General features: G+C 41.3%; 1 protein-coding gene across 4 annotated transcripts in view; it reads right to left on the bottom strand.

Annotated features, from left to right (window-relative positions):
- The window catches only part of ACSL5 (acyl-CoA synthetase long chain family member 5), a 50,489-nt gene that overhangs the window by 21,239 nt on the left and 7,999 nt on the right, over positions 1–21,251 (bottom strand). Inside the window, exons 1-5 of one of the 4 annotated variants that reach the window (XM_058436021.1) lie at positions 14,611–14,823; positions 11,595–11,779; positions 7,995–8,103; positions 2,391–2,455; positions 2,160–2,261 (exon numbers count right to left, since the gene is read on the bottom strand). In XM_058436021.1, coding sequence (XP_058292004.1) covers positions 2,160–2,261; positions 2,391–2,455; positions 7,995–8,103; positions 11,595–11,750 — 432 coding nt within the window. In that variant the 5' untranslated portion in view covers positions 11,751–11,779; positions 14,611–14,823. Of the gene's footprint in view, positions 1–2,159; positions 2,262–2,390; positions 2,456–7,994; positions 8,104–11,594; positions 11,780–12,976; positions 13,075–13,319; positions 13,405–14,610; positions 14,824–21,251 lie in introns of those variants that run through there. The other 3 variants (XM_058436020.1, XM_058436019.1, XM_032177903.2) reach the window with 3 other exon arrangements.

The following is a 21,251-nucleotide window of genomic DNA, read 5'->3' on the forward strand; positions in this document are numbered from 1 at the left end:
AACTGTAAGTCCAATTAAACCTCCTCTTCTTCCAGGTCTTAGGTATGTCTTTATCAGCAGCATAAAAACAGACTAATACATTGTTCTCGTGACAGTGAGTGAGTTCTCATGAGATCTGATTTCATAAGGGGCTTTCCACCCTCTTTGGTCTCATTCTTTTCTTTCCTGCCACCATGTGAAGAAGGACATGTTTGCTTTCCACTGCCATGATTGTAAGTTTCTTGAGGCCTCCCCAGCACTGCAGAACTGTATGTCAATTAAATCCCTTTCCTTTATAAATTACCCAGTCTCAGGTATTTCTTCATAATAGTGTGATAACGAACTAATACAGATAGCATGACATCATTGTGTGGATACACATTAGCAAGCTTGAAGACTACAGGAAATAAAACTGGAAAGGTAGGTAGGAATCTGCTAGTGATGGGCCTTAAATGTCAATGTAGATGTTATGGACTGAATTCTCTCTCCCTGTCACCCCTCCTCTGGCCCAACCCAAATTCATGTTGAAACCCTAATCCCCAATGTGACAGTATATGAGATAGGGCTTTTAAATACGTAATTAAGGTTAAATGAAGTTTTAAGTGTGGGGTCCTAATCCCTTCCTTCTATGAAGAAGAACGGACATGAGGGAAACATGTGCACAGAGAAAAGGCCGTGTGAAGGCAAAATGAAAAAGTGGCTGTCTACAAGTCAAGGACAGAGGCCTCGGGAGAAGCTAAACCTGCTGACACTCTGATCTTGGATTCCTAGGCTCCAGAACTGCGAGAAAATAAATTTCTGTTGTTTAAGCCACATGGTCTGTGTATTAGACTATGGCAGTCCTAGGAGACTAATATACAGTTGCTCCTTGAACACATGGGTTTGAACTGTGAGGGTCTGCTTGTGGATTTTTTTTTTTCAATGAAAGTTACACTGAGGGTGCCTATATTTCCTGCCTCCCTTTCCACCTCCTCTACCTCTTCCACCTCTGCCAGGTCTGAGACAGCCAGACCAACCTCTCTTCGCCCTCCTCCTCAACCTACTCAAGGTAAAGATGACTCAGATGAAGACCTTTATAATGATCCATTTCCACCTAATGAATAGTATATATACATTTTTCTCTTCCTTATCATTTTCTCAATGACATTTTCGTTTCTCTAGCTTATATTGTAAGAAAGCAGTATACAATACATACAACATACAAAAATATGTGTTAATCAACTATCTATATCATCAGCAAGGAAGGCTATTAATAGTTAAGTTTTGGGGGAGTTATCTGTGGATCTTTTTACTGAATAGGCAGTGGTCCTAACCCCCATGTTGTTCAAGGATTAACTGTATCAGATTAGGTGTTAAGTTCCTAAACTAGAGTCAAGGGAACCTTTTTCTATTGAGGCTGACTGTGGCAAGAATGGAGTATGTAGATTCACCTAAAAATATAGGTGAATATTTTTATATTTGTATTAGCATTAGAACTGGGACTTACAGTTTGTGAACTTGCAATAAGATCCACATAGAACTTAACTCCCTCAAAATTTAACGACTAATGGCTTCTGTTGACTAGAAGCCTGGCTGATAACACAGACAGTTGATTAACACAAATTTTGTATGTTATATGTATCATATGCTGCATTTCTAGGGAGCGTTTGAAGCATAAAAAGACTTCCTCTGGGGATAATGCGCCTAATGACTTAACCGAAACTTGGAGATAAGCTTGATACTGTCATCTTACTGTCTAAAATCTGCTTCCAATTCACTGTGGAAAGATGGCTATGGCCAGACTCAGTAGCAATGAATGGCTGAATTTACTAGTTCAAGTACAAATTGCAAGTTTCAGTTGTAATACTAAAACATACTTTCCAAATATCTTCAAGATCTTATTTGGCAGTCCCTCCTAGCTTCCTTATTTTCCTCATGTAACAAGCAGATTGACTTCAAATGACGCATGATAGGCTGGAAACAAGAGAAGTCCGAACACCTAGGTAAGAGTGCCAGACACTTAACCAGAAATTAAATAGGTTCTGAGTGGTAACTCTTTCAAGCAGAATAAGCATTAGAAAATTTTAACAATAGCTTTGGTAAGGCATTAACAAGTGTTGGAATGCCGGACGGGGAATAGCATTTGAAGTTTTTAAACTTAATCCTGACTCATTTCCTTTAGTTAGCTTCAACATAGTTACCTCTGGCCTATTCTGAGCAAAGATGCCGACAAACTGGTCTGATGATGGTTTATATCCTTTATGCAAGAGACAGGAACCCAGGTACTCTGCTCTATCAGACACCTACAAAAAAGAGAGATGGGGTGAGAGAGAGAGAGAAGAGGTCAAGACCCAAAACTGACCAATATCGTATCCTGTAGTTCAGAATACTATGTTAGAAAGAATCTGTCTAAAATCATGGACTCAACTTACCTGTTTGTAAGATAGCCATCTGTAGGGCTGGTTTGGTTTTCTATATCCCAAGCAGGGCCCATTGTCTAAAAACATAATATTAAAAGAAAATCAACTCCAGTTGCAAATTCTCTGGACCAAGGAAGCTAAAAGGAGATTAAGAAGGGGCAAGACACAAAGGATAAGTCCAACAAGGATTTGAGCTTCTCTTATATGTCCAAGAAATTCAAAGTCAGAAAGCACTGAGTTCTGAAAAATGAAGAGTCCTATAAACTATACTTGAAACACTTAGGAAATGCTACACAAAACTGGAGTGGTTCAGTGTTGAATACGTAACCTCAACGATAATGTAGATATTCAGAGAAAGCCATCCATATGGGGTTAGCCCACAAAACGTGACCAAGTAAAAGCCTACAAGTAAACACAAACAGCCTGTATTGAACAATCTTGGATTGAACTTCCCTACGATAAAAACTATGCTCATAAAGATATAAAAAAGTTAAAATATGCATCATCAATCTCATCACCCAAATACCATTATTAACACTGATATATTATTCCATGGCCCTTTTGCATAGTTTGACAGTTATGTTCATTCCCCATGTATAGAATGAATATAATACTTTGATACCTTGCTTCCTCTCCCAATCTGACCTAAGTATTTTCATGTCATTATTTTTTCTCTGTAGTGGTTTCAATGGCCAGTCGACGAAGGGTTCTATTGTAGCTGACTTTATTTCATCGTGGGTATTTAGATTGTTTTCAAGTTTGACACTTTAAATTATGCTAAATATTTTCAAATTGATCCTTTTAAATTTAGAACATTTCCTTAGAATGGAGCCCCTAAAATATAATAAGGGAAGGGAATGAGGGCTCAGAACAGTCAGGCTTTTGATACCTAGACCACACTGCTTACTTGAGCAGATGTGACAATTCACTTTTCTCCTATCACATCAAGTTTTAACACACTCTCATAGACCACTAAATAGTGTCTTTAAAAACTATCTTCAAGGCTGGGCGCAGTGGCTCATGCCTGTAATCCCAGCACTTTGGAAGGCCAAGGTGGGCAGATCACCTGAGGTTGGGAGTTCAAGACCAGCCTGCCCAACATGGAGAAACCCCGTCTCTACTAAAAATACAAAATTAGCTGGGTGCAGTGGCACATGCATGTAATTCCAGCTACTGGGGAGGCTGAGGCAGGAGAATTGCTTCACCTGGGAGGCGGAAGTTGCAATGAGTTGAGAGCGTGCCGTTGCACTCCAGCCTGGGCAACAAGAGCAAAACTCAGTCTCAAAACAAAACAAAACAAAACAAAAATATTTTCAGGTTTGATAGGGTTGAAAGGTTATTACTACAGTTTAAATTTCTTTAACAGCTAGTAAAGTGAAACCTTTTTCCTTGTTAGGTTTTATTTACTCTCATGACTTGCTTGTTCATGTACTTTGCCCATTTGTATGAGAGTATCTTCTAAGATATCAAGGCTTGTAAAAAACACAGAAACACACACAGAGGTGTGCACACACTCATGCATTTGTCTTCAGTATTTTTCCAATTTACATCTTGCATTTGACAATAAAAGAATTAAACTTCTGAACATCTAAACTACTCAGCCATACTTAAAATAAGTTTGGGAACATCCATTTACAAGAATAAATGGCATCTCAGCTTTTAAAGCTAAGTCAAGGCAGTAGTGGTATTAGGCTGAAGAACACACTAAGTGGCTTAGAAGCCCTCACGTCTAAGCCAGAAGGAGGCTGTTATAAGTAGACAAGTAGAAGGGCAGGAAAATGTATAGAGAGGATCTAGTCAGGTCTTGCCAAAAGGAATTATTCAGAAAGAGAGTTACTAGGAATTTGGAGGCAAGTAAGTGGACTTCTAGACTAAGAGATGGGAAAAAAAGGAAGGAAAGCAGGAAAGAGATACCCACTCTGATTAAAGAGATATAAAAATGAATGAGGAGGCTGTGTACAGAAAACGTTAGTACTTTTGCTTCCAATTGAAACAGCTGCATGAAAGCCTAAGAAGTAACGTCTCAGACTAACTTTCCCTGAAGCATGGCTTTGTCAGAGTGGAAGCCACTTGCTTCCCCAGGGTGTGTGCCTTGGGTGGTCTACCAATGAGATCATTTGTACTAACATTAATCACTAATGACAGCTACCATTTATTAAATGCTTACTTCATGCCAAGCACATTAACTCGTCTTCCCAGCTATTATCATTTGCATTGTACTAAGAATTATGAAGGACTGAGACAGCTTGGTCAAGCTCACTCAGCAAGTGGTAGAGCTGATGAATGTCTAAGAAAGTATACTGGGGGCTGGGCACAGTGGCTCATGCCTGTAATCCCAGCACTTTGGGAGGCAGAGGTTGGCAGATCACTTGAGCTCAAGAGTTCAAGACCAGCCTGGGCAACATGGCAAAACTCCATCTCTATAAAAAATATAAAAAATTAGCCATGGATGGTGGCATGAGCCTGTAGTCCCAGCTACTTGGGAGACTGAGGTGGAAGAATGGCTTGAGCCCAGGAGGTGGAGGTTGCAGTGAGCTTAGATTGTGCCACTGCAGTCCAGCCTGGGCAACAGAGCCAGACCCTGAAGAAAGAAAGACAGGAGGAGAGAGAGAGAGAGAGAGAAAGAAAGAGAAGGAGGGAGGAAAGAAAGAAAGAAAGAAAGAAAAAGAAAGAAAAGGAAAGAAGAAAAGAAAGAAAGGAAGAAGGAAGGAAGGAAAGAAAGAAAGGAAGGAAGGAAGGAAAGAAAGAAAGAAAGAAAGAAGAAAGAAAGAAAGAAAGAAAGAAAGAAAGAAAAAGAAAGAAAAGAAGAAAGAAAGAAAGAAAGAAAGAAAGAAAGAAAGAAAGAAAGAAAGAAAGAAAGAAAGAAAGAAAGAGTTCCAGGAAGGAATTATACTGAATCTTATCACGTCTTGATTGATAAAAATGCAGCAGAGGCTGGTGTCTAAGGAATAAGTCAAATAATTAGCCCAAAGGGGCAACAACTCAGGTCTCATTAAACTCTGTGACTTGATCAGCTTCAGCCTACTAGCCAAATGTCTGACCAGGCAACAGCCTAGCCTTTCATTAACTTAGTCAACTCAGACCTGTTCTGTTCTAAGCTGTGGCCATCTACACAGAGCCCATCCCTTAACAAATTCTTGGCAGAGTTGTCCCTCTAAACTAAGTAGAATTCCAACTCTCGTATACAGAATCCCCTGGAAGCGTTGCTAAAAATACAAAACTTCCTGAGGATTTTTAGGTCTCATTATCTGGAAATTTAATTCAGTGAACTTAAGGTGTAACCAGAAGATATATATTTTAAACAATAGCCCCAAGTGAGTCTCAAGATAAACAAACTACTGGCTAAGGCTAATATATTCAACCCCAGATAGGACCAGAAGTGTCATTTTTCTTTTTTTTATTTTTTTGAGACGGAGTGTCCCTCTGTCACCCAGGCTGAAGTGCAGTGGCGTGATCTTGGCTCACTGCAACCTCCACTTCCCAGATTCAAGTGATTCTCCTGCCTCAGCCTCCCAAGTAGCTGGGATTACAGGCACCACCACCATGCCCGGCTATCATTTTTCTATGTACGTAGCCACACCAGATTTCTCACACCTGCTTCCATGAAAAGCTATTTTAACGGTATTTCTTTAGGATTTAGTATTTTTTTTAAAATTCTAAATTATATATCTCATGTGCCACATATCACATGCTAAATGGCTTGTTTTAGTCACAATAACAACACATCCTCAATAAAGAAAACTTCTAAAAACAGAAAATCACTAGAGCTGGGCATAGTGGCCCACTCCTGTAATCCCAGTACTTTGGGAGGCTGGAGTCGGGGAGGGGGTTATCTCTTGAAGTCAGTTTGAGACTAGCTTGGACAACATAGTGAGACCTTGTCTCTACAAAAAATTTAAAAATTAACCAGGTATAGGCTGGGCACGGTGGCTCACATCTGTAATCCCAGCACTTTGGGAGGTCAAGGTGGGTAGATCACAAGGTCAGGAGTTCAGGACCAGCCTGGCCAAGATGGTGAAACCCCATCTCTACTAAAAATACAAAAATCAGCCGGGCATGGTGGCAGGTGCCTGTAATCCCAGCTACTCAGGAGGCTGAGGCAGAGAATTGCTTGAACCTGGGAGGCGGAGGTTGCAGTGAGCCGAGATTGCGCCACTGCACTCCAGCCTGGGCAACAGAGCGAGACTCCATCTCAAAAAAAAAAAAAAAAAAGAAAGAAAAGAAAAAAAGGAAAAAAACAAAAATCAGCCAGGTGTGGCAGCACATGCCTGTAGTCCTAGCTACTTGGGAAGCTGAGGTGAGAGGATTGCTTGAGTCCAAGAGTATGAAGTTGTAGTGAGCTATATTCCATCACACCACTGCACCCTAGCCCGGGTGACAGAGCAAGATCCTGTCTCTGAAAAAAAAAGAAAAAATCCCAAAGGAAATTATACTGTATTAGACATATACTATCTTAAATTGCCAGAGAAGTAAAGAAACTGATGTTTGGTTTGTTTTTGTTTGTTATTTGCATGAAGTCTATAAGTAAATGCTGATTTGGAGCCAGATATACCAAGTACAGTCCCCAGCGGAGTCTTCAGATAGATGTTTTCTTGACAATAAATCTTTCATTGTCTGGAGGAGTAACTACTTTTATAACACACTTAAGAGCTAACCTAAAATAGAACAACCTACTCAAATAGACACACTTAGATTTTCCTATCAGCTCTGACACTTTCTAGTTCTATGACCTTGGTAATGGTCTTGAAGCTGTGAGTCTGGGTCCTCATCTTTAAAAATGGCAGTGATAGTAACTACTTTCTGTGGTTTAGGGAAGATGAAGTAATATATGTGCAGTAGCTATTGTACAGTTAACACTTGACAGGAGTTGGCTATGAATATGCTCTTAGTCTTAGTTAACATGCAGAAGTCAAGGGACGGATAAAAGTTACATGGCCAGAATGTCACCCAAAAGACCAAAGGCACAGAAAGAGCTATAAGCCAGTAGCTTTTAAAAGTAAACATGTGTGTGCCAGGCATTATGTTCAACGATATAAGATATAAATATTAAGGCTGGATGTATTCCAAATGAACGTGTCAAAGCCCATTTGGTAGTCTCTAAAAAAGTCCAAAGAAGTGCTAACTTTGGTCTGTAGGATGGTATCAGAGTCAAGGACGAGGTGAGACATCAGAAGTCCTGGACTGCTAGTCCTGGCTCAGATTATCTATCTGTAAATGCAGGGAATTACATTAATGAAAGGCTTGTTTCTAAACAAATATGAGGTACTAGTGAGTTAAAGATACTGTCTTATATTATTATCTCCTTGACCCTTTAACAACAGTTTTGGCAGGGACCTTCTTCTTGTGCTGAGAAACAGATTCAGAGAAACAGGTGGTTTGCACAAGGTTATGAAGCTGGAAACGGAAGAACCAGGTTTCAAACCTAAGTCCGTCTGACACTGGTTCCAACCACCATCCTAATACAGTGTTCTAATGCCACCTCTATTTTGCATGTTGCAATTCTACTTGGATGACTGCATCTAAATAGCTGGGGTTTTAGAAGTGAGACAGAGAAAGAGAGACGGGCCACAGACCCCACCTTGTCTTCTTCAGGCAAGGACAGACCACAAGGCTTACCAGACACAGTGAGTCCTCTTTGGAAAACCTCATACATAGTCTTGGCATCTGAGAAGTAGTAACTTATTAGGTCATTGTTCTTCTGGGAAACACCCTTCCGCGCTCCTCCCTAAGATACAAGACCAAGTTTAGGCCATGTCCAAGTCTCCCCTCACTCTTTCCAAAACCTTTATGAATTGAATTAAAGAGACCATAAATGCTGATTTTGAGGTCACGGGAATGTTCTCTTTGCTAGTCAATTGATTTTTAAAAATCCCCAAATCATAGTATGTTTACATCGTAGACATTTTAGAAAATAGGAAAGTGGCTGGGCTCGGTGGCTTACCCCTGTAATCCCAGCACTTTGGGAGGCTGAGGCGGGTGGATCACCTGAGGTCAGGAGTTCGAGACCAGCCTGACCAACAGGGTGAAACCCCGTCTCTGCTAAAAATACAAAAATTAGCCAGGCATGGCGGGAGATGCCTGTAGTCCCAGCTACTCGGGAGGTTGAGACAGGAGATTTGCTTGAACCGGGGAGGTAGAGGTTGCAGTGAGGCAAGATCATGCCACTGCACTCCAGCCTGGGCAACGGAGTGAAACTCTGTCTCAAAACAAAAAAAAAAAGAAAATACAAAATTGTAATAAAGGCTTAAGAAAAGTGGATCTGTAATCCCACCCAGAGATTGCCACTGTTATGTTTTTGGTAACCCTCCTGGCATCCATCTGTGTATGTATATGGAGGAGAGATGATATGTATAGTTTTATATCTTTTTTATCTTATTGAGTTTAAACTTCCACTGAATGCATACTATGTGTTCTAGGTACTCTGTAAATACTGTAGATGTGAGTTAAGACAAAATTGCTGCCCTTAAGCACCTCACACACTAGGGTTGTTGGAGTATGAATAGGTCATAAGGAAAAAATGCAAATATAATAGCATGATGTACACGCTATAATGAATTTGGAGGAAATGGATTGGTGGTAGGAATGAAGCAACCAGTTCTGTATTAAGCAGAAAGATTACAGGGAAGAAATGGTATTTCAATACAGACTTCGAAGACAAGTAGGCATTTGGCAAAAGGTATGATTTGGGTAGGGTAAAAGAGAAAAAAGAAAATTCCAGAGTGGAGGAACAGCGTGAGCAAAGGCATGGAGGTAAGAAAACGCAGCGCAGAGTTGGGTGGGCAGCTAGAGGATGGCGTATTCAAGAAAAAGGGGTTAGCTGGCTGGGCGCTGTGGCTCACGCCTGTAATTTCAGCACCTTGAGAGGCCAAGGCAGGTGGATCATCGGAGGTCAGCAGTTGGAGACCAACCTGGCCAACATGGTGAAACCCCCTCTCTATTAAAAATACAAAAATTAGCTGGGTGTGGTGGCAGGCACCTGTAATCCCAGCTACTTGAGAGGCTGAGGCAGGAGAATCGCTTGAACCTGGGAAGCGGAGGTTGCAGTGAGCCAAGATCACACCATCTGCACTCCAACCTGAGGGACAAGAGCGAAGACTTCCTCTAAAAAAAAAAGAAAGAAAGAAAAAGGGAGTAGCTAGGAATCTATCTGAAATGTCAGCTGGAGCTACAGGATCAGGGCCCTGGGATGGACCCTGGAGCTACAACAGGTGCTCAGGGTGTGGTCCAGTGGTCCAACTCTCATCAAGTTTCGTGTAGAGAAGAACAGGCAACAATTAAATAAGCATTCAACAATGTAAATTAGTATCCAAAGTGAGAGCTGTAAAAGTACAGGAAAACACATGAGGATGTAACAAGAGATCTAACTTAGTCTAGGACATCAGGGAAAATTTCCATGGGCTATCACATTAAGACAGAAAACAGCAAAAATAAAGTTCCTTGTCTAGTGAAGGAAGACAGGGTCTTGCTATCTGTTTAAGTGCCTAGTACAAGGAAGAAGAAAGAATCCAAGATGTTTCAGACTATTAACTTTGGCAACTGGGTAAGAAGAGATACATTTAACTGAAATAGAATAGGAAAGGAGGGGTGTGTGTGTGTCTGTGTGTGTGTGTGTGTGTGTGTGTGTGTGTGTGAAGGGAGAAAACATGCATAAAGAGACATGGAGAGGTTAAGTTACTTAAGCATCACGGAGGTCAGATTAGAAAATCAGATTTCAGTGTCACAGACTTAGGCACATTTTCAAGTCATAAAAGAGGAGGTATTTTCTTAGCTGTGAGAATTTAGATGAGGGTTTGGTAGACTATAATCTGCAGGCTGAATCTGGCCTACCACCTGCCTTTATAAGTAAACTTTTATCGGAACACATTCATGCTCATTTGTTTACATGTTGTCTGGTACTGTACTGTTATTCTACAACAGCAGCATTGAGTCGTTGCAAAAGGGCCCATGTAGTCTGCAAATTCTATACCATTTACTGCCTGGCCTTTACAGCATATGTTTGCCAACCCCTGCTGCAGAGGATTCAAGAGATGCTGAGAATAAAACCCTAGTATGAAGAGAGGAAAGAACCGAAGTGACAAAGAAAGATTGATTTGAAATTAGGAAGAAATCTCGTGGAAGGATATTATAAAAGGCAAAAGGAGGAGTTTCAAGAAAGAAGTCTCAAGTCAATTGAGAGGAAAGCTGAAAGAGAAGTCATTGAATTTAGAAGTTAGGTTATGAGTGATTCAGAGCACTTTGGAGGAGATGGTAGTGGTAAAAGGTCAGATCTCAGTTGGTTGAAGTTCAGAAGAGGAAATCGATCAGCAAACTACTCTCAAAGAACTCTGGTGGGAAAGGAAAGGTGTGAGAGGTGGTGGTGGAATGCAGCAGGACGGGAAGATGTCAATGAAGACATTGAACATGCAGATGTACCCACAGGTGGGAGAGGAGGTGGAGAGTAGGGGTAGCTTGGAGTAAGATTCCCTCTATCCTGTAAAAAGAACAGAACAGAAGAAGTTAGCCTTGTGAAGGAACAGGAATGCTTTTTTCTCTGAAGAGGGTAGAAGATGAAAACAGATGAAGATATTCATGGGTGCAGAAGGAAGGAGAAATGAAGAGAACATTCTTGGAACTTTCAATTTGCTCATAGATACAGGAAGCTGGGGAATTTGCTGAAAGTCAGGGGAGTGAGCCTAGTTCAATCTTTATAGTTTTAAGAAAAATAAATTTAACTCAAACTAGAATTTAACTGGAGGAAATGGCTTAATTGTTCTCAGACACTGGGTATCTCGATGAAAATGTTCTCCTGTCCCCAAAGTTCTGACACTATTATTTAGATTATGGGTTGTCAAACTACTTCTGCAAAGGGCTAGACAGCAAACACTTTAGGCTTTGTGGGACATGCCTCATCTTTCCCATTTTTGTTTTTAACTCATCCCTTAGAAAAGGTAAAAACTATTCTTTACTTGCCAGATGCACAAAAAAGGGTGGATTTGGTTCATGGCTATAGTTTGCCAACTCCAATCTAGATTACTGACATCATACAACCTTCCTTATTACAAAAGAAAATGTGCCAGTAATAGAAGTTTAAATTTGTATATTGCCTGTTGAGTGGTAACATGAAAGCTTTACCTTCCCATGCCACACCCAATCCCCTTCATGAGTTATCCCTAGGTTTGGAGTTACAGTTTGAGTTTGATGAAGGTTGACAAACTAAAAGGATGACTGGTAAATTACCTCAATTCCCACAGACTGATTGTTCAGGTCAAGAAGAGGTAAGACGGGTTGAGGTCTGGTGATCAGCCACAGGAAGATGGCAGCTCCAAATGTCAGGATGCAGATCAATGCCGGGGTCGGAAGTGGGGAAAACAAAAAGTTAAAGATAAAAAGCATCTTTGTGAATAGCAGCAGGAAATTCAGACCTTAAAAAAAAAAAACAGGGGAAAGAAAATTTAGAGGAAATGGCCATATTTTTGTACTCAATAGCTCTATGTTTACAGAAGGACACACACACACATGCACACATACACACACACGCACACACATGCCTTCAAACCCTCAAATAGAGTTGTACCTCTCTAGTAGCAGAATTTCTCCCACTGTTTACTTAGCACTGTTGAAAATAATAGAACACATTCTCCACCCCTGCTACTTGACTGTCCTCACACAGAGCAGGGAGGATCAAAGGAAACAAGTTAATCATTTCCCAAACAATTTTGAGAAATGACTGTCTTTTTAATGTTGGTGCACAAAGCCTGGAAGAAGGCAGCCTGCTAGACCCAACATAACCTGGTGGTCAGAGGACAGTATCTCCTCTGCCCAGGCAGACCAAGGGTCAGGAAGGACTCTTCCAGCTGGGTTTCCCCCATATAAACCAAACAGAAGAGATCGGTCAAGGTGATGCCACAGGTTTTAGAAATTAACCATTTTGTATGAAGGATATTTCCTGCTGGCTAGATATGTCTTGCTCATTGCTTTATTTTTTGGAGCATCGGAAGGGTTTCCGAGATCAACAGCATTACAACTTGCTATGCCCAACATCCTCTCGCCTAGGGAGCCCAGAAGAATCATTTTACTATGAGGCAAACTGTCAGTCAGGTACACAGAAACAGTGCTGGAGAATGGATGACACGTGGTGAGCATGAAGAGTTAGGTCAAGAAGAGATCTCAAGAAACTAAAAGTAACAAAGGCTTCCCCCAACCCAGCCTTTCTTATCGTTTTCAGCCAAGTTCAGCTTCAAACTACTCTAATAGAAGAGACTAACTTTAGGGTAGGTCCTAGAAACATACCCTTGCTGAAGCCATCTTTTCCTGGAAAGTTGCTGCCTCACAGCTTTCAAACTGGATTAGGAGAATATAATAGCAGCAAACACATGAGCACTTACTGTATGCCAGGCACAGGACTGGGCTTTTTGCATGGTTTGTTTAATTTAGGCCAAACAACACTATAAAGTAGTATTTCACAGAAGAGGAAATAGATGCTTTGGGATAAAGTGACTTGTCCAAATTCACCCATCATTCCCTATTGCTACTTCTCTATGAAAACCTACAAAACGACAATTCACTTTTCCTCATAGGTTCTAGTCACAGAATTCAAGGGGATTGAATTTGTCTAGCACCTTCCAGGTGACAGCAAATGAAGTTCAGAATTTGCATTCTTCAAAGTTTACTGCAATGCCTGATGAAACAATAGCTCAGAGATGAGGCCGCACATGCCCACTGAAAATCAAAAGAACAAAGCAAGCTCAATTAAAAGTTGGATCAGATCAAGATCAAAGTTGCCCTTAGAGCTTTGGACAGCTGCCATTAGCTGCCACCTGGAACCTTCTTTAACAAGGGAAACACACTTCACTCTAGTCTGAGAAAGGCCACAAGGTGCAGGAATTTTGTGTGGGGGCAGGAACAGACACAAGAAACCCTGGGCCACTCTTACTATCTTTCTGCCTCTCGATTAGTTATTACCTGACTTTGGAGAGTCCCTTTCCATTTTAGAGGAGAAAACTGAACTTCCAGAAACTGGGATAATAGTCCTCAACTCCTTGGTTCTTTCCATATTGCATTCAGGGGGAGAAAAATAAGTCAAAACAAAAATAAAAGCAAGGTCCCATGGGTGCTAGGTTACATAATAACAAGGGTGCTATTGTGACCACCTGGCAGGATTCTGAGAGTTGGGATTTTTGGAATTCAGGCTAACCTGGACTTGTATGATGAGGTGGCACTCCAGGAGGCAAAAGCATTCAAAAACTAGCCATAAAGCCCAGGCAGAGAAGGGGGCACTGCCTCACGGAAGATTGTGAAATTGAAAAAGCAGTGGCAGTACCAAAGGGGAGGAGAAGCCTGTGCCTCTTTTGTGCTCTCCCATCCAGTCCGCCACCAGCCACTCCCTTCAGGCTGGGATATTGTGACAAGACTGGAGATATATATATATATATATGGAGATATATATATATATATGGAGATATATATGGAATATATATATATATAGAGATATATATATGGAATATATATAATGGAGATATATATGGACATAAGATATATATCAGAGATATATATATTGGAATATATATATATATATATTTAAGACAGGGTCTTACTCTGTTGCCCAGGCTGGAGTGCAGTGGCACAATTCTGGCTCACTGCAGCCTCAACCTCGTGGGCTCAAGTGAACCTCCCACCTCAGGCTCCTGAGTAACTGGGACTACAGGTGTGTGCCACCACACCAGTTAATTCTTCATTATTATTATTTTTTATTTTTTTATTTTTTTGAGACAGAGTCTTGCTCTGTCACCCAGGCTGGAGTGCAGTGGTGCAATCTCAACTCACTGCAAGCTCCACCTCCCGGGTTCACGCCATTCTCCTGCCTCAGCCTCCCGAGGAGCTGGGACTACAGGTGCCTGCCACCATGCCCGCCTAATTTTTTGTATTTTTAATAGAGACAGGGTTTCACTATGTTGGCCAGGATGGTCTTGATCTCCTGACCTCATGATCCGCCTGCCTTGGCCTCCCAAAATGCTGGGATTACAGGCGTGAGCCACCACGCCTGGCCAATTCTTTAATTTTTTTGTAAAGACACAGCCTCACCATGCTGCCCAGGCTGGTTTCAAACTCCTGGGCTCAAGCAGTCCTCCCACCTTGGCCTCCCGAAGTGCTGGGATTACAGGTGTGAGCCACCACGGCCACCCCAGACTGGTGATATTTTATCTGGGCTTTTTCCCTCTGCCTCAATCCCACCCACAAATTAAGGGATCCTTACCAACACCCTCTTGTTCGACTACGGGAAAAAATGGTTGCACTAAGGATTTCTGCCCTCTTCTTCCAGATGGCACATTTATATTTTAATAGGAGACTTTGCAAACAATGTCTTTGAATCAGGGTCTAAAAATTGAATTTCTGTTCAGTTGTGGTGATACGGGGGTGGGGTCAGGAAGGAGAGTGAATAGCCTGACTGGTAATACATATGGGAGAAAAGGGACAGAGAATCTATGGCTAGTCTCAAGGGGGCACCTGCTGTCAATCTCAGGTGATTGTTACCACACAGTAACAATACTATGGGTCACAGATTGTCAGAATTCTGCCCCCTTCCTAGAAAACCCAGAAGACTGCATTTTTGTGAAACCTCAATTTTAACTAACAACCATTTTTAAGAGTCTGGCATGGGATAAACAAGAACTATGAAATTTATATTTCATAGTTTAATTTGGATCACAGTCTGTTAATGTTTGACTACTCCTTTGAGACAGACTTCAATCATATTGCCCACAAATAGAACGAGACTGACCACTTCATTACAAACAAGGGAGATATTTACACATTTCAAAGCCACAGTTTCATGAGAATGAAAGTACTTTGCCTATATTGGCAAGGGATTTTATTTGAGGAAGACAATGAAGGAAGGATTTATTTGTATTTTGTCAATGGAAATAGCTTACTTAGTTTGCTACCACTGACCAGGTATCCAACTCAAGTAGGAGGTACACAGAATTTCACATGGTTCCTTCTTCAAATTTTTTTTTTTTTGAGGCAGAGTCTGGCTCCGTTGCCCAGCTGGAGTGCAGTGGTACGATCTCGTCTGACTGCAACCTCTGCCTCCCAGGTTCAGGCGATTCTCCTGCCTCAGCCTCCTGAGTAGCAGGTGCCTGCCACCATGCCCAACTAATTTTTTGCATTTTTAGTAGAGATGAGGGTTTCACCATATTGGCCAGGCTGGTCTCAAACTCCTGACCTCAGGTGATCCGCCCGCCTTGGCCTCCCAAAGTGCTGGGATTATAGGCGTGAGCCACTGCACCCGGCCCTTCCTCAATTTTTTAAAAAATTGAGATACAGTTTACATAATGTAGAATTAACCACTTTAAAATGTACAATTGGGCAGTATTTAGTACATTCACAATGTTGTGCAACCATTACGTCTATTTAGTTCCAAAACGTTTTCATCACCATAAAATACGAAACCCTGAACCCATTAACAGTCATTTCCCATTCCCTTCAATGCCCAGCCTCTAGAGAAAGGACTAGGCTGCTTTCTGTTGCTATGGATTTATCTATTCTAAATATTTCATATAAATGAAACCATATATGTGACTTTTTGTGTCTGACTTCTTTTACATAGTATAATTTTTAAGATTCATTGATGCGGTAGTATGTCTGTACTTCGTTTCTTTTTATGGCTCGATGTTATCCCATTGTATGGATAGACTACACTCTATCTATCTATCTATCTATCTATCTATCTATCTATCTATCTATCTATCATCTACCAGTTGATGAATATTTGCTTTGTTTCTACTTTTGATATTGTGAACAGAGCTATTATGAGCATTTCTATACAGTTTTTGTTTGAATATCTTTTTCCAGTTCTTTAGGGTGTAGACCTAGCAGAGAATTTGCTGAGTCAATGCGAATTTTATATTTAACTTTTTGAGGAACCACCAAACTGTTTTCCACAGCAGCTGCACCATTTTATATCCAACCAGCAATGTAAGAGGGTTCCAATTTCTCTCCATTCTCCTTAACACTGCTACTTTCTCTTTGTTTGTCTGTTTAAATAGCCATTCTAATAGGTGTGAAGTGGTATCTCATTGTGGGTTTGATCTGCATTTCTCTAATGACTAAGGATGTTGAGCATCTTTTTTTTTTTTTTTTTTTTTTTTTTTTTTTTTTTTTTTTTTTTTTTTTTTTTTTTTTTTTGAGATGGGGTCTCGCTCTGTCGCCCAGGCTGGAGTGCAGTGGCACGATCTCGGCTCACTGCAAGCTCCGCCTCCTGGGTTCACGCCATTCTCCTGCCTCAGCCTCTCCGAGTAGCTGGGACTACAGACGCCCACCACCACACCCGGCTAATTTTTTTTTTGTATTTTTTAGTAGAGACGGTGTTTCACCATGGTCTCGATCTCCTGACCTTGTGATCCGCCCGCCTCGGCCTCCCAAAGTGCTGGGATTACAAGCGTGAGCCACCGCGCCCGGCCTGTTGAGCATCTTTTTATGTGCTTCTTGGCCATTTGTATTTCTTTTTTGAAGAAATGTCTACTCAAGTCTTTTGCCCATTTAAAAATTAGGTCATATATATATACACACACACACACACAACACTTATCAGAGATATGATTTGCAATATTTTCTTCCATTCTGTAGGTTGTCTTTTTACTATCTTGATAATCTCTTTTTAATTTTTTTTTTTACAATTAACAATTTTTTTTTTAGATATGGGGTCTCACTATGTTGCCCAGGCTGGTTCTGAACTGCTGGGCTCAAGTGATCGTCCCACCTCAGCCTCCCAAAGTGCTGGGATTACAGGCGTGAGCCACTGTGCCTGGTGTATAGTCTCCTTTTTAATGCCCAATACACTCAAACATTTTTAACCTTACAAGGTTAGCACTGAGAGGATTTGCAACCATATCATGTAACTCTCTCACTGTTTAAGGGGGGGAAACTACGGCCTGAGAGAAGGTGAGACCCCTGGGTCAAACCATGACAGGAGTGGGAAACTCTGTTTACCATTCTAACCATTAGAATCTGTTAACACTTCCAAGTAAGTTCAAATAAACAAGGGGAAAAAAAGTCACCCTCCTTTTGTCACATGTCCTGTGTGACTCAAACTACAGTTCTGGTTTAGTCACTCCACAGAATCTCCTGCAAGCAGTGGGCGTGACTGGCATTTCCTCTTCCTTTTAACATCACTCCTGGTTACAGTAGGGAGAAGCACAATAGTGGTAAAGAGGAAAGAGAGCTCTGTCATGCTGTGTCTAGGATTTCCTGTTTCACGTAATATACAAATGGCTGAACAAGCCCCAATACACACCAGGACGTCCCATGTCAAAAGGCTTACTCCACTTTTTGACGTGGTGATGGTGACACGCCTTGGCCTCAGACCCCAGGATGCCCATTTGTCCACCATCCTTGTCCTTGATCCACTCCAGGGCCTTCCCCTCCCCTGTGGATGGATGACTGGAGCCACAGTCACTCATCTCCTGGCTCCTAACATGTTTTATTCTCAAGTCAGCTGAAGGACACCTTCTGCCTTCACACCTCTGTGCACGATTCCTGGACCATTCTTGGTGTCTAGGTTATGATCACCCCATATTCAGCTTTGGATTTTTTTCCTTTTGTGGACTTGGGGCAGCATGTCTTCATTTAGTCTCATTTTCTTTGGATAAATGTCCTAAATGGCTCCTTCTACTATAATATTTAAATTTTTGGTCAACTATGTTTATTGCTATGAATCTTTCATACTATCCCTATTGGCTAAAAATCATTTTCTTTTGATAGTTTCTATCTTTTAAAAGATTGTATTTTTCCTATGTATATATCCCACTCAAACCCTATTCGAAGTCTGTTCCCACCTCAAAGCCTCTGCATTTGCTCTTCTCTTTGCCTGGAATGTTTCCCCAGGTCTGAAATGGTTGTGTATTGCTGATAGGTCAGGCCTCACCTCAAATGTCACTTCCTCGGAGGCTCACTGTTTCTGATCACCTTATTGAACATTATCTTTACCTTTCCAGTCAGTGTCATGGACTTTGTTCTCTTTTCCATGACACTGTTCACTGGGAAATAGTCCTAGCTCCTTATCACTCATTGCGCCAACTGAGCTGATGTTCTCTTTGGAACAGAGATTTCAATTTTGTTTACTGCTGTGCCTCTCATGCCCTCACCATGCCTGGCACATAAAAAACTTTCAACAAGTGGTTGTTGAGCAAATGAACAGTTTTCCAGGTCACAATTATTTATTCCATATACTCTCAGTTAACTCATTTTTCCTGCAGTACAAACACCCCACCCTCAAACCCCCAAGTCTTAGATCATAAGAAGTCATTCAGGCCAATCTGGAGAGGATTGCTCCCTAATCAATACTTTGGTGAGGTATTGGATAGGGATGGTGGATGGTGACAGGGGTGTATTTCTGACACACATTAAGGACTATTCAAGATCCATCTACTCTTCTAGACTTAGAAGAGTTGGAATGAAGTTATCTACATGGGATAAGTAGGTAGAAAGTCCAGCCAAGAAATAAATCATACTGGACTAGGAGCAGTGACTCACGCCTGTAATCCCAGCATGCTGGGAGGCCAAGGAGGGCAGATCACTTGAGGCCAGGAGTTCAAGACCAGCCTGGCCAACATGGCGAAACCCCGTCTCTACCAAAAATACAAAAAGTTAGCTGGGCTTGGTGGCGCATGCCTGTAATCTCAGCTACTCGGGAGGCTCTGGCACAGGAATTCCTTGAACCTGGGAGGTGGAAGTTGCAGTGAGCTGAGATCACACCACTGCACTCCAGCCTGGGTGACAGAGCAAGACTCTGCCTCAAAAAAAAAAACAAAACAAAACAAAAAAAAGAGCTATAGGAGTTTTCTATTGGTCGTGAATAGACAAACCTATTTAATAAAATCATCCTGAAACACGCCCAATAGATGCTATTATCATGTACTAAATTGCATTTCAAATCAAAATAGATACTTTTTCACTTAAAATAAGTATACTGAGACAACTGGCTAGCCATTCAGAGAGGATACATTAAGCTGTCTACTCTCTTACTCCTACAACAAAAATAAGTTGAAGATAGGTCAAAGACTTAAGTATAAAGCAATGAAAACCATAAGAATAGTTGGGGTGAAAAAGTATGGAGAGATTTTCTCTTATAATTTGGCATGGAGAAGACTCAAGACAGACATAACACCTAAAATCTATAAACAGAAATGTTGGCAAGTTTGATTATATGAAAATAAAAATTTCCCCCACAGAAAAGATACCAGAGACAAAGACACGTTGAAGAAAAAGTATCAAACCCCTCAGACAGGCTAAGAGTTCATGTCTTTAATAAGAAACTCAGACGACAGTGAAAAACAAAATGCAACCCAGTAAAGCAAGGGCAGAGGGGATGTCCTGAAAGTTCACAGCAAAACAAGCAAGTTATTTACAATTAGGGAAAGACATTCAACTTTGCTTATAGTTCTTAAGAATGCAGATTTAAATGACACGCCTTTTCTTCGTGCATCAGATTCCAGCGATGAAACAGTGAGAAATGCAACATGAATTGTGGAAATGTACGTTTGGTGCCATCTCTTAGAGAAGTCCCCATTGCCCTCTACACATCATAAAATGTATGCCCTTTCACCTAGTAATTCTACTATCAACTTATATCATAGAAAGACATCAGATCAATAAACTACATCACAAATGACATGTAAAGTACAGGTTAAGAATGTTGGCTCAAACTATTTGGGCTCAAGCTCTTCTTGGTCATTTTCTTTGTGACCTGGGGCAGATAATTTAATTCTCTGTGGTTTCTCATCTATAAAATGGCAATAATGGTATTTCCCTTCTAAGGCTGTCACCATGATTAAAAGAGTTAATGGATGTATAAAGTGCTTAGAACCATGCCTGGCACATAGGTTCATGTATTAACTATTATATTTATCATCATCAAAGCTATAGAATTGTTTCTAATCCAAAAGCCTAGGAAGGCCTTCCTTGATAGGGGAATAATGAAACAAATTATAGTACTTCCACACAGTGGAATTCTGGGCAGGTATTTTAAAAAAGAAAGTCGATCTGTAGGTAGTGATATGAAAAGAGCTCATGACGTACTGCCAGGGAGAAAGAAAAAAATATTTGGACAGTGTGTACAAGTAGTCTCAATTAGAATGAATTATACATGCATTTGTGCTTCTGAAAAGACAATCCTCATAGAAAAGGAGAGATGGAGGTCGGGTGCAGTGGCTCACACCTATAATCCCAGTACTTTGGAAGGCTGACGTGGATGTATTGCTTGAGCCCAGGAGTTTGAGACCAGTCTGGGGAACACAGTGAGGACCTGTCCCTACAAAAAATATAAAAATTAGCCTGGCAGTGCACGCCTGTAGTCCCAGCTACTTGGGAGCCTGAGGTGGGAGGATCACTTGAGCCAGGGAGGTCAAGGCTGCAGCGAGCTGTAATTGCACCACTGCACTCCAGCCAGGGCAAAAGAGCAAGATCCTATCTCAAAAACAAAACAAAACAAAAAAACAAGAAAAAGACAGATGGAAGAGGAGAAATCATGACTGGATTTCTTGAAAGTCTTGGCTACTCCATCATTCAGCCAAAAGCTATTGAAGGGCTTGGCTGTATACGTGGCATTGTTCCAGGTGCTGGGGATATAGCAGGGAAAACCCTGCCCTCGTGAGATTGCATTGTATTGGGGAGTTTGACAACAAGCCTGAGCAATAACTAGATTATTGCCAGGCGCGGTGGCTCACGCTTGTAATCCCAGCACTCTGGGAGGCTGAGGCGGGCGGATCACGAGGTCAGGAGATCGAGACCACGGTGAAACCCCGTCTCTACTAAAAATACAAAAAATTAGCCGGGCGTGGTGGCGGGCGCCTGTAGTCCCAGCTACTTGGAGAGGCTGAGGCAGGAGAATGGCGTGAA

This window comes from Hylobates moloch, unplaced genomic scaffold (assembly GCF_009828535.3).
Source record: "Hylobates moloch isolate HMO894 unplaced genomic scaffold, HMol_V3 SCAFFOLD_3, whole genome shotgun sequence".
NCBI lineage: Eukaryota > Metazoa > Chordata > Mammalia > Primates > Hylobatidae > Hylobates > Hylobates moloch.